At 31.0% G+C, this 13,432-nt stretch overlaps 2 protein-coding genes across 12 annotated transcripts in view; one reads left to right on the forward strand and one right to left on the reverse strand.

Annotated features, from left to right (window-relative positions):
* LOC121118915 (uncharacterized) overlaps positions 1-13,432 on the reverse strand; it is a 105,642-nt gene that overhangs the window by 83,526 nt on the left and 8,684 nt on the right. For 5 of the 11 annotated variants that reach the window (XM_071888592.1, XM_040713509.2, XM_071888590.1 and 2 more), the window contains one exon: positions 12,956-13,177. The exons of the other annotated variants lie outside the window; for them this stretch is intronic. In XM_071888592.1, coding sequence (XP_071744693.1) covers positions 12,956-13,177 — 222 coding nt within the window. The remainder of the gene's footprint in view (positions 1-12,955; positions 13,178-13,432) is intronic. 11 annotated transcript variants of the gene reach the window in all.
* LOC121117492 (alanyl-tRNA editing protein Aarsd1-B) overlaps positions 1-13,432 on the forward strand; it is a 392,734-nt gene that overhangs the window by 26,045 nt on the left and 353,257 nt on the right. The gene's annotated exons all lie outside the window — the stretch shown is intronic.

Below are 13,432 nucleotides of genomic sequence, written 5' to 3' on the forward strand. Positions count from 1 at the left end.
TTTCAATTAAAAAAGTTGCTGAATAAATATTGGTTTAGTTTCGATTATTTAAATTTTATAGTATTGAAGTAACCGGATTAAAATTCAAGTAAATACTCGATTAAGAGTAAATTTTAAAATTAGTCGACAAGTATTTTGTTTAGCCTACATTATTTTAAATGATTAATGATGCACATAATGTTTTTATAGTCTTAACCATACGAAAAAATATTTTTCTATAAAAAGTGAGCTTCGTAAAATAATTATCCCGTTTCACGGATTTTAGTACAAAAAGTAATCGTACAAAGCGGATTTTTAATAGACGACAATTTTTCTTGTTCCCAAAAATACCCCCTCCCCTGTCTTTATATATGTAGGTATATATAGGTATTTAGTTCATAGTACTAATAGTAATAAAAAGAAAATTGCATGTCACCCCTCCTTCATTGACAAAAACCATTAACACTTGAGTGAATAAATGAGAGCCAAGGAGATTGTTGCTACTACATACAACCTTCTTTAAACACAAACGCGTTCCTATAAAAGTAGTGAGTTAACAATAAATTAGAAAATTATTTACATATATATATGCATATAATGTATATATTATGTGCTACAAAGAACAACCATCTTATTCTCCTTTTCCTCTCTCATCTTAATGTTACTTAACAATTTCATGAGTTGTACATACGTAGAAATACATATATATCTAGGCATTATTAAAAGCCATTCATGCAATGACATACCTACATTTGGTTGCTCTGGAAATCAAACTTTCTCTCATTAACTCACTTTGCTGATATATTTACTCTGTACAATAAACCACTCCTTCCTTGGATACAAAGACGGGTAAATAAGGAAATCAATAAATTCAATCAGGAGATACAAAAAATAATAATAATATAAAACTGATAGCCATACCTACTTAGCTACGCATAACCTCTAAGTATATACTATGTATATGTATGTAGATCGGTACTAGTGTTGGGGACCGGTCTGTTAACCTAGACCTTTATACTCGTTGTAAGAATGAATTAATTCGTTCCAAGTTCGGATGGACATCGTAGAATTAGGTCTAGATGGGTTCAATAAAAAAAAAGAAATTTCTTCATATTTTTTCCTCCTATCACTCAATAGGTGAAGCTATTAGTATACAATTTAAATTTTGGTCCAAAGTTTGAGACCGCAGTCTGTACAGAAATATTCGTTAAGAAAAAATCCCTTTAAGACAAAATAAGGCCTCGGACCGAGTTTTCACTCTTGAAAGTGCATAATAGGATGTTTTTTATCTCAGTTAATTGCCCTCGAGCAATAACTCTGAAACTCAAGGCTTAAATTTCGAAATATAAGGAAATTCCTGGATGGGATAGTAAATAATAGGTCAATTTTTGGTGTAGCAACGGGCAAAGTAGAACTATGCCTCATTGCCCTATGGAATCTTCCCAATTGTGGGTATCGTATGTCGTTGAGTCTATAGGTCGATTTTTGTTGGAGTATCACCAAAGAGACAAAGTAGAACTGTGAAATCATACTCCACAAAACCCAGCAATAACGATACAGACAATTGGGAAAGGTCCATAGGGTAATAAGGCATACATCTACTTTGCTCGTAGCTCCACCAAAAACGGACCTAAATAATACTGTCATATATATACATATAATGTGAATGTCTGTGTATGTGTTCATCCTTCAATCACGGCCAAATCAAAAAATGGATTTTTCTAAAAAAACTTTGTAGCTTCTTATGAGTCTAGAAACGGTTCTGGTAATAATTTTTTTTGGGTCTTCAAGGCTATGGGACATTTAAATAGTATTTTTAAACTTCACCTGCATAATCTGAGGGCCGAGATGTATTTTGGATATTAGAAGGACAGTCACAAATTTGACATTATGGGTTAAAAATTGTACTTTGTATTTGAAGGGGTTTCTACCTTCCGAGACAGACAAATTGTTCTGTCAGACAGGTTATTACAGTATATATGCTGGATCCTGCCTTATTGTAACAAATTTACATCAAGAACCATTATTTCCTCATCATAACTATCGCGCATGCGTAAAGCACAACTTTTTTAACTGCAGAACAGTTAAAAAATTAAAATTATTAAATTAATGTAAAGCCGTTATTTGTGGATCTTGGTTTTAATCATTTAAGGGCTCTACAATGTGCTTGATGATCTGCAGTTTCCCTGACTTATCAAACAAAGCATGGTCAAATTTAATGCTAGTTGAAGTGATAGCTGTTTAACAAAAAGGAGGATCTTTGATAAAACAAGGAAATAGCAAATTATTGAACACATTTTAAATCCCTTTAATGATTTTCATTCATATACCAAATACAAAAAAGTGTTATATTTCTGACAGTACAAGAGACGTAAATATGTCCAATTTTGACCAAAAAATCCTATTTTATAAATTAAATGTACATTGATCACCCCCTAAATGACCTGAGAGACCTCAAACATGGACAGTCAGTTATTTTATTGTCCCTAGCAGAAAGTCTTTGTACAGGAAGATAGAAATATTAACCATAAAAGGGGACAGCCTAATACATGTGCCTCTGAGATTATACGACAACGTCCGAAAAAACAAAGAGATAAATAATTAATTATAATTAAACTACAAAAGCTTCTTTTCTAATGAAAAATAAAAAAATAACAAGTGCAATTGGCATAATCTAATTACAATAACACATAATAATATTATGCATTGTACGAGTATGTAAATTGTGCGTTAATAGGTAGGTGATGCACACATCACACGAAATTATTTACTGGAAAGATCCTTTCTAGCAAATAGATAATGAAAAGAAAAAAAGAAATTCGACAATACATATACAGATTGAAATTCAGTAGAATTGTTGATTCTCCTAGTAGAGATCTGTCAGCACAGATTACAATCATAATCTCTACTAGGAGAGTCAATACTAATTCTACTAGTAGAGATTACAATTCTATTCTCTCCTAGGACAAACTACAATTTACTGAGAGAGATAGTATAATTGAATATTTGAAGGGGTTGCGTGTTTTCGAATATATGTCACCAAGTAATACCATCTATGACTTGTCCGTTCATTTGAGCAACATTTATTTCAGGGAGGGTCATCTTAGTAACATTAATTTAAGCAAGCTTCATTTCAGCAACATTTTCATATAGTAAATATTATGACATAAAATTTGTCATTATTAAAGGTCATCACTCACCAGAGTGGTGTTCAAAATCAAATTGGATAAGTCAGGAAGGAGCAACTGAGGCTGATATCGGATTTAATCTCAACTCCGTAAGCTTATTTGGAGGGATGAATTTACAAAACTAATTGGGTGGGATGGCATTCAAACACTTGATCGATGGGTCTTATTGGAGTATGATCTTTAAAAAAGTATGTCTACTCTCCGATCGTTTTCGTTGTCCAATGGTATACCACCAGTATAGCATTAATTTATGAACCATTTTTGATTTGATTCGAAATTATAATACTTGTATTTTGTTCTTTTTAGGAGAAGGCTTTAGGGGAGTCGGAACGGATCTTTCTGGGTGCTCTTTCATCACTCAGCTACTTTGAGTGCACTCTAATTTGTACACAAGAACAACTGCAAAATCATCAAGCCACCAACAGAAATGTTTAAACAAAAGAACTGAAACTTTACAGATTATTCGTATTTCGTACATTGAGGTAGCACTTCACTTGAGGCTACTAAAACTATTGAATGAAAAAATTCTTCCACAGCCACTACCCCGATAATATCAAAAAAATACATCACGGCCAACCGGTTGTGCTGGTTTTCTTTGCTAAAATGAACGCTCACATTAATATTGGTTTAACTAGAGGACAAGTTAAAGATGTTTTATCATTATTCATGCAATATGGAAGTTTTATGATACAAGGAATATTGAACTGAGCCCAAATAAAGTCAGTATTCCATAACACTAATTTTGATTAAATGCAATTTGATCCAAATGAATACTGTAATGTAGTAATCAATGATACAACATTTTTTTTTAAATGTATATTTCATATATATTAAATAAATTTATATCTTAACACTTAACAAATTTTTCGATCTTAATAAATTTAGCTATATTGATTCAATAGAGGTTTTTTTAAATATCAGTTTGAATCACTCCGATAAAGTGATTCAGTTAACTAAAATGAATCACAATTCACAGCATTATTGTGTACAAAGAGACAAAGCATAATTTTGACGAAAAGAAGAAAAGAAATTGGCAATGAGAGAATCATTTTTGTACAATATTGCAATATGCAAGTATACCATAGAGAGTATGACTTGGCGTCATATTTTCGAAAACACGCAACCTCTTCAAATATTTAATCAAGTATCTCCTTCAGTAAAATTGTAATTTGTCCCAGGAGAGAATAGGATTGTAATCTTTACTAGTATAATTATTGATTCTCCAAATAGAGATCTTAATCTTGATCTTGATACATATATATAATGCCGAAATGAAAATAGCATCAATGTGTAAGTAAGTAGAAAGATGTGTATATCCATAGCTCTTTTCATACTTCAAAAAAATATGCTCTTCCTTCCCTCAAAATTTTTTAAATTAATAAGCAGGGGTACAAATTACAATTTATACGTCTCATTACGCTACATAATTACAACACATTATTACTAAATATTAATCAATCCTATTATTTCATTTGGAGCTTTTAAAATTACGCATTTATTATGTACTTAAGGTAGTACACAGCATTACCCGGAGTTATTAGGTGTCCTCAAACAGACAAAATTCCTCTAAAAAATATAAAAGATAACTCTACAAGAAATCCTCAAGATTACAAACCTTTTTTCATGGGCACAGTCACAGGTAGTTGCTCAATACAAAGACGATATTATTATCCTTTCATTCTTGAGGAGAGAACATATAATAGCTTGTTCAAAAAATATATGTTTGACGTGATGAGGCAAGAAGTACTATAACACTACGTGGCTGAGACTTAGATACACAATCTTGATACTACATGCAAAATACATGCGATATTTCACTAATATGACTACATTGTTATTTTATAGATCAAAATGCCTGTTTTGCATTCCAACATATGGATAAACTTTGCTATATTAACATAGACGACTTATTAGAATTATAACTGTGAGCATTTGAACTTAATAATGTGACAACTAATAACTTTAATTTTTGAAAGTCAGAAATTACGTCATTAATATGTCGACCATCTAAAAAATATAATATAATACTCGTAAAATAAATAATAAAAACGTAATTTTAATAGATTTAAATAAAATGATAACATCAAGCCAATTAAAATGAATTACTTTCAGAGTTGGGCTTCTATCTGGAAAATCTAGATCACTCGAAGACCTTTATAGTTTTAACTAATTTGGAAAAACTTTGGATCTTGATTCGAAGTTTTAAAAAAATAGGACCTTACATTAAGACTTGTCCAACCTTCCGGGAGAGACAAATTGTTCTGTCGCACAGGTTAATACAGTGTATATGCTGACCTAACGAACTGGTGGTCCCAGTTCATGTTTTGTTTTGACATTTGACACAGTTATATTATCGTATAATAATAGTGTTTTGCTTTATTTTAACAAATTAACATTGATAACCATTATTTACTGCTCGTGACTCTCGCGCAAGTGTAAAGCACAGATTTTCAAGCTTTAGGTCAAGTACTTTTTTTCTGGAGGCAGAAAAAAATTTACTAAAAATGAAAATGTTAATTATGAAAATAACAGAATAAAAAATTCAGCATCGGACCGAGTTTCAACACTACTAATGATGTAATTAAATAAAGCGTAACGAAATTCAGATTTTGCAACTTGTACAATCTGCTTATACAAGTTACAATTATTATACAATTTTATCCTTTAACTCGCAATCTTCATCCTCCCAACAATATTTTTGAAGTATCCTCTTGAGAATGATTATGTCCCTTCTAAACTATTCTTTTTGTTTTATTCTTTCTCTTTATATAAAAATAATGTTTTGATTGAACAACAACTTATGATCAATTAATTGTTGATTCCTCCACTCTCCCCCTGCTTGAAATTAAATGAATGCATAAAAGACCCATTCAATTATGCAATAGTATTTAATACCCAATAATATCAAAGGAAAAAACAAAAGAAAACGTCCCGAGATGTACATTCATTGTACATACATACACACTTATGTATAATAAAAGAGAGAGCCTTTTCACCCGAATGAGCACCCTGACTTGAACCCGTCACGAGGGCTCGTTGTTTTTATTTATATATGTAAGTATGTATGCCTGTTGTCTTTCTATCATTTGATTTATTACATTTGTACATACAAATAAAACTAAAATATATATCTCCTAAAGGCGGCTTTCTATTTCTTTTTATGATTATTTTATTTTTTCGAATGGGTCCTAAAAGCAAGCGACTTATTTGTTGTATTTTAAAAAAGTAAAAAATAATAGAAAATACAATTACCTCTCCTACTACAACTATGTACTATATCATCGTCTTCCTTTTAGTCTTCAACTTCTTCTTCGATATTTAAAGGAATGAAAAATAAGAAAATATAAATAAATAGGAAATGCCCTAAAGAGGCATGCATTCCCTCCTCCCCTCTCAAGTTCCTAGGCTTTCCCCCGCCACCCCCCTCATCTTATCTAAATATATTGTAACTACGTACATCACACAAATTCTTTTGATCCATGCAAAATGATGTTCCCTTAACCCTTTCAGACCCACAAGGAATTGAAAAGAAAATCAATGAAAATTATAGTTAATTTTATATATCTTTGATCATATTAGAACTAATTAGCATTTTTTTTTATAACTTCAATAGGTTCGCCAGAATTTGATGGGACACTGGTGTCCCTCTGGGTGTGAACGGTAATTTTTTATTATATATATAAAAAAATTCTAAAGTTACGCTATGCAGTTGAATTCTTAACATTTTTTAATTATTTTGATATACTTTTTATTTATAATTCAATTAAGTAATAATTATAAATAAAAAGTATATCAAACTATGAACTATTACTATAAAAAATTGATTAAAATTAATATAAGAACTGTCTTACATGTGAAACATAACGAAGCAATTTCTATCTCTTACCAAGTATAAAACAAGATTACAAGCCATACAAACATCATAAGTTTGATTTTCTATATTTTTGATTGAATAGTACGCTCATCTTTTTTTTTTTTTTTGTTCAAACTCCGGTAAATCTTCAATATGATTGTCCATTTAAAAAAATATGTTTTTCTTTTCATCGGTCTAGACGATTGGGTTGCCTTCTTACGCCCTTCGTAATATTTAATCAGACTCTTGTCAATTACAACTTTTTGAAGTGAAGAAGCAATAATTTATTTGGATATTTAATGTTATAAATGATATAGTATACTGTATCTAGAAGACCAAACAAGATTCTTAGATAAAGTTGTGTTAATGACTGAATCTGAGAGGTATGAAGCAGTTCTTACATCTATGGGATCAACTCCCCCATGCCTTTGTTATTTATCTAAGAGCTCAACAAGTGTAAGAGAAAAAATTTGTCAACCTTCGGTTCAGATAGATTATTAGCTGTCTTAATTTATATGTTTTTTCACTCTTAATCATCTTTGAGATTATCGTCAAAGTAAAAATTTCGAAGTATCATAATAACGAAGTGAACGTTGGCTTCAAGAGTCAATGAAGCATCCTATACATTCGTTTCGGTGGTAACCTCTTCATCAGGTATAACTTAAATATTAGAAGCATATAATAAATAAAATGTCAATGTCTTATTCATCAACACTGTCTGCTCCGTCAAAAATACTATAAATTTGGTAGTTAATAGTCCTGCTAAAATGGAAAAAATATCTTATACTTTGTTTATTTATTTTTTTCAATTCATGACAACTCTACATTCAAAAATAAGGTATTAATAAAAATATTTGCATGTATTACTTACTAATTTGTCTACTAATAAAGATTACTTTAATATGGATACTCTAAAAGGACAAAATCCAAGATAAATGTCTCATCTTGAAAATTTTTGAAAATCTATTGAATAGAGAAAAAAATTATCGTTCAAACCCAGCGGGACACCAGTGTCCTAACAATTTTAAAATGCCATAATATTTGCATTTTTCATCAAAACATAGCAAAATTTTCAACTATTACTCCTTATACTAGACAAATATTAAACAATCAATAAAAAATTTAAATTATCCCTACATGAAAAGCATATGATAGGTAGAATGTAATTTTATGGAATTCCAAAAATGACAAATTTTTAAGACTTATACAGGACGAATATAAAGTCCTATCATAAAATGTTTTTTTATAAATTTTAGAGATCTGCTATTACTCTTTCTAATGATTTAAAAATATATTAAATATAATGAAAAATAATACAAGGACGAATGAATGAAAATACGGGACACCAGTGTCCCGTCGATGCAAAAGGGTTAAGGCCACAAAACTAAAATGAGGGTTCATAAAATAATAATACTAAATTTAGATTTGTGGAAAAGTCAAACTACCGGAAATCGTTAAAGCCACGTCTGAGAGATTGTCATAAGAAATATGATCAGGTGGAGAGACGACATATTACTAGCACTCCTATCATTCCTAGTACCGACGCCTTGTAGAAAAATAAAATAAAAATGGTAGCCCTGACAATTTCAAGAACATTTAGGAGAGGATCAGTTTAGCTACCATACCGTTGTATGAGAGTTCATTTATAGCCCCGAACAAATCCTCAATCATACCATCCGTCTTTCAGGAGCACATGCACTTGTGGATACTTTATACTTCTATAGAATTTCTCCCTTCCTGATTTAAAAAAAAAAAAAAAAATAACTAAATCAGCTTTAAGACAAAAATAAACAATTTTCAGATTGCCAACTACAAAAAATTAACACGTGAGTTAATTTTTATAAATTATAACTCTATAGATCACTATACCTGGTACTGTATGGGAATTAGGACATTCCTGTTAAATTTATAACAGAAGCTTGTGTTAACCAATTTAAAAGCTTGAAATGGTGTCAGAAACTGCTGCGTTTAGGCTTTTTTTATGCAATAAAAATGAACTCAGAAAGAGACGTTCGGATCAAGATTTCTTCATATATACTAGTGGGAATAACTTCAAAATATAATTCTGAACAGCTGTAGGTGTTCAGCAAAACAGCCTACCTCGTCAAGCAGCAGCTTGCAACCATTGAGAATGAAGATGCAAAACCGGCAGTGGGAATCAGAAAAAACTTGACATGAGAGCCATGAAGGAGTGCATCCAAGTCAATCCATAAAAGACCATGGTAGCTTATGCAATACACATGGACGTCAGGAAGACTACGATGTCCAGGACCAGTGAAGAATGAGGGCACATGTCCTTGACTTTGAAGGAGAGCCCTATGTTCACACCTCGTATAAAAATGGAGCATCTACATCGATGCCAATTACTTCTGAAAAGGCAATTTGAAGTCATCTCTTTAGCACTGATTTGAACTCGATTCACTTTACGTTATGGCCACACGTGGAGTCAAGGCCCTCCACTATCAGCCACCCTGAATGCTTCCATCAATGAGCAATGGGAGGGCATGAATGAAGAGACTATACAGAACGGAAGTGTAGCCTTAAGACACTCCCTGAAGGTCATAATCGTCACTAAAGGTGACCGTATTGAGAAGCAATTGTTCTGAATTAGTGTGTGAAGAAAATAGAAAAAGATAAAGCTGTAGCTTACTTACTTTTTATAGAAATATGTTATTAAAATTATGGTTGAGATGTGTCCTAATTTCCGTGCAACACCCGGTAGTGTTCCTAACATACTGATGAGGGATGAAAAATGAATTTTCAAAGTTAAGAGGAATCTGACGAACTTTTAAGGGCACCAATATTTTGTGTGTTACCAAAATGTGCCTTTTTACCGGGATTTTGACATTTTTCACTTCTCTAATCATTATTATCTTAAAGTTTAGATACACACCTATATATGTAAAGCAATAGAAAGCACTTGCAATATAAATGTAACATATCATGTAGGTATATCTTATACGTGAAATGATTGGTATTCATTATTTCTTTGACCAACAACCAACGAACCACCATGTTCCTTCTTAATTAAATATACGTCTAATTTTAACGTATGGAAAAAGTTTAAAAAAACAAAGACACACACAAACATTTATTTGTGGTTTCAGTGGAGCTAAGAGCATGTTCTATGAATAGTAATTACATATACAAAGTACTTATATGAATATGACATTATATAAAACTACAGTCTTAATGAGTTTTCTAAGTAACAGTCTACGTTTTTGATGGTTGTAGTAATTGTGTGAATAAATAAAGTTTCATATTTTATAAATATTTTAAGTCTATTTTTGGAATTTAAGTGTCAAGGAAAGTAAAGAAAGAGCAAGACGTAGAAAAAGATGACAACAATTATCATGATTATAAAAAGACATAGGAAAATATGGCTTTCACGAAATATTCACGAGATAAATATGCAGTAAAATTCACATTATTGTGACAGAACCCATTTCATTTGACTAAAACATTCTATTCCTTTCAAAATTCTTTTTTTTTTTTAAATAAAAAATAAGAAAGAAGAATGACAGCCCACTAGTCTAAAGATGTAGGGTAAATTGGGTCTGGAAACAATAATACAACATAGTACAGTGATTAATGACTAATGATTTAATCCTGGATATTCGGTTCAATGACTTTTCAAAACTTTTTTTTGATAATCTGACGGAACCCTATATAGTACAAATACTTTCCCTACCCCACAATATATTCCCCAGGACAGTGGTTCTAAAATTTACCAAAGAAAATATCAAAATCTTCAAGGACCACCATTATAAAACTTTAAATATCAAAAATTTTTGACCATAAATATTATATTTATTCTGTGTGAATGATAAATTATAACATAGCCATTTAATTTTTATTATAAATCCTTTTTCTCAACTAATATTTAAATAACTACTTTCATTTAACTGGAAATAATAAACTCATATGGGAATTGGGGAGAGGGGCAGGAGGGAGGTGTAAATTGTCCAAGGGGATATCATGTCTAGGAGTAAAAAGTAATTACCTAGGGAGTAGATGTCCTAGTGCAATAAAGTACACTTGCTATACTTCCACTCTGGACTGAGCGATATAGACAACATTTCCCCTGCCTTTGTTGAAATTATCAATATCGATCCACATCAAACATCAAATATTATTAATGTTTTGGGAGATGAGTCAAAAGAAAAAGCAAGTTGTGTTGGTTCTACATTTTTTGGTTCAGTTCAAAGAAAGACAGATCCTGCAGACCAAAACTTAACTTTTATTATCATAGCTGAATCAATATACTCAGATGAGTATTTAACTTTTTGGTAGTACATATGACTTACACGCAATTAGAAAGCTACCTCAGAAGGACATTGCGAGGTTGACTAAATCGTAATTTCCAAGAGCCACAATCCTATTTTTCCAAGATTATCCAAAAGTTAATCCAATATAAAAGTATATAGCAATATGTGCAAAAAGACAAAATTATCTTAGCATTGTTTGCCTCCAGTATAAATGAGGCCAAAATACAAAAACGATACTTAACTAATAAAAAAATATTCATATCGCTTAAAAATACCATTTTTTTAATTATTTGGGAAGGATATATATGACTGAACTGAATTTGGGTCCTAAATTAAGGCCAAAATCTCTTAGAATGAATACTTCTATTCTTTTTTTTTTATAGAGTGCAAGTAAGGTGTAGTGAAACTACAAACAGTTGAGCCTTGGATAAAGTGGACAATTTGTTACGAACAAGGCCCACACCATAGCTTTGATCAAAGTACATTCATAAGTGACAAAAATTTGCGAAAATAAAGAAAGATTTTTACAACTAATATCATTTTTCAAACCCTCATAATATGTGAATCATCTAGAAGACTAATAAGAAGTTTTGTCTGTTTTAGACACTATATTATTATGCAGGGATTTCCTGTACATGAATATATCTCAAAGGTTTTGCATTGCAAAAGTTTCATCACAATTTTAACCAAGTCTAAGATATTATTTCGTTAAGAAACATAAAAATTTCAAAAAAAATTTACACCTGCCGTCTTTTACATAGTTAGATGGCTTTCTCTGGTCCATTTGTAAGGAATCAAACATTATTCATCAAACCAACCTACGAGACTTATCTAGCCTGTAAAAATGTTAAAAAAAATATTTCTATTTTTATTTCTTCGAATTTCCTTAATGTCTCTACATTTCGCTTTATAAAATACATTGAAACCCGTAAGAACAAATTTATTCCCATTTAAATCTATTATAACTTCTAAAATAATTATTAAATTTTTGAAAAATAAAATAGGACATTGCAAACTCCTGTGCACATTTGTATGTAATAAATTATGAATTATTTGCTATTTGACGTATGTATAAATTAAAGCGTTAGATAATTTTACATTAGGACATTTTGTCTCAAGGTTATTCCGCCTTAGTATATAAATAAATGAGATTTATTCATCGTTTTTGTTATTTTTGGTTAAAATTGATGTTCCCTTGGAATTTTTTAATGTGTATTACTATAAAATGCATTAAATGGTTATTTTCTGTTCAAAAATGATAGAATCATGTCCCAAATTTCAATGCATACAAAAACAAAATCTCACTATGTAATGAATTCGAACCGGAGACAAAATAGTTAATTAAATTAGCATAAGAAGAAAAACAAAAATATATATACACGGCAACGACTCAAAACAAATAATTGCTAATCACTTCTCCATTAGTAATTATCATTAGACATGATGACATACTAGATGAGACTCATGTATTGGCGAACAAGCATAATATGAGGGAAGAGCATAATTCCAATATTATTCCAACAAAAAACAAACATTTAATGCATTTTATAGCTATAAATATTACATATTTTGATTTTAACCAAAAATAAACAAACTGACTTGAAGCAAAATTACCGGGTACCATAAATTAATACGACAATATAATAAGTATATGAAAGACTGTGTACCTGAGACTCTATCCGGCTAAAATTGAAGCTTGTACTAGGTTTGATGGGAGGTGGTAGAGGAGGAAGTGTTCGAACTTGTCGAGGAGGAAGTGTTGGGGGAGGAGGAACAGAAGATGAGGACGATAGGGAGGGAGAAGTCATATTTTTATTGCGAGCTGGAAGTGGCGGCGGTATGTCAGAGCTGGAAGATGGCCTAGGAACCGTCCTATTAGGAGTCTGAACCTATAAATGTGCATGGACAAAAGTGGTCAGGTCAAGCAAATCAAAGAGGTATACTAATATATCTAAATAGTTAACAGTGCACAAAGTTAATTATGATTTGAAAATACGAAAAGGATCGAGTCTCATTTTATAAATAGTTAAAAAAAGTCAACGAGAAGTAAGGATTTATGAATGGAAACACATCATGCAAAATCATAATCAAACGTATCTATCTTTCATGATCACAAAATAGATAGTTAATCACAGATATTCACA

This window comes from Lepeophtheirus salmonis, chromosome 5 (assembly GCF_016086655.4).
Source record: "Lepeophtheirus salmonis chromosome 5, UVic_Lsal_1.4, whole genome shotgun sequence".
Classification (NCBI taxonomy): Eukaryota; Metazoa; Arthropoda; class Copepoda; order Siphonostomatoida; family Caligidae; genus Lepeophtheirus; species Lepeophtheirus salmonis.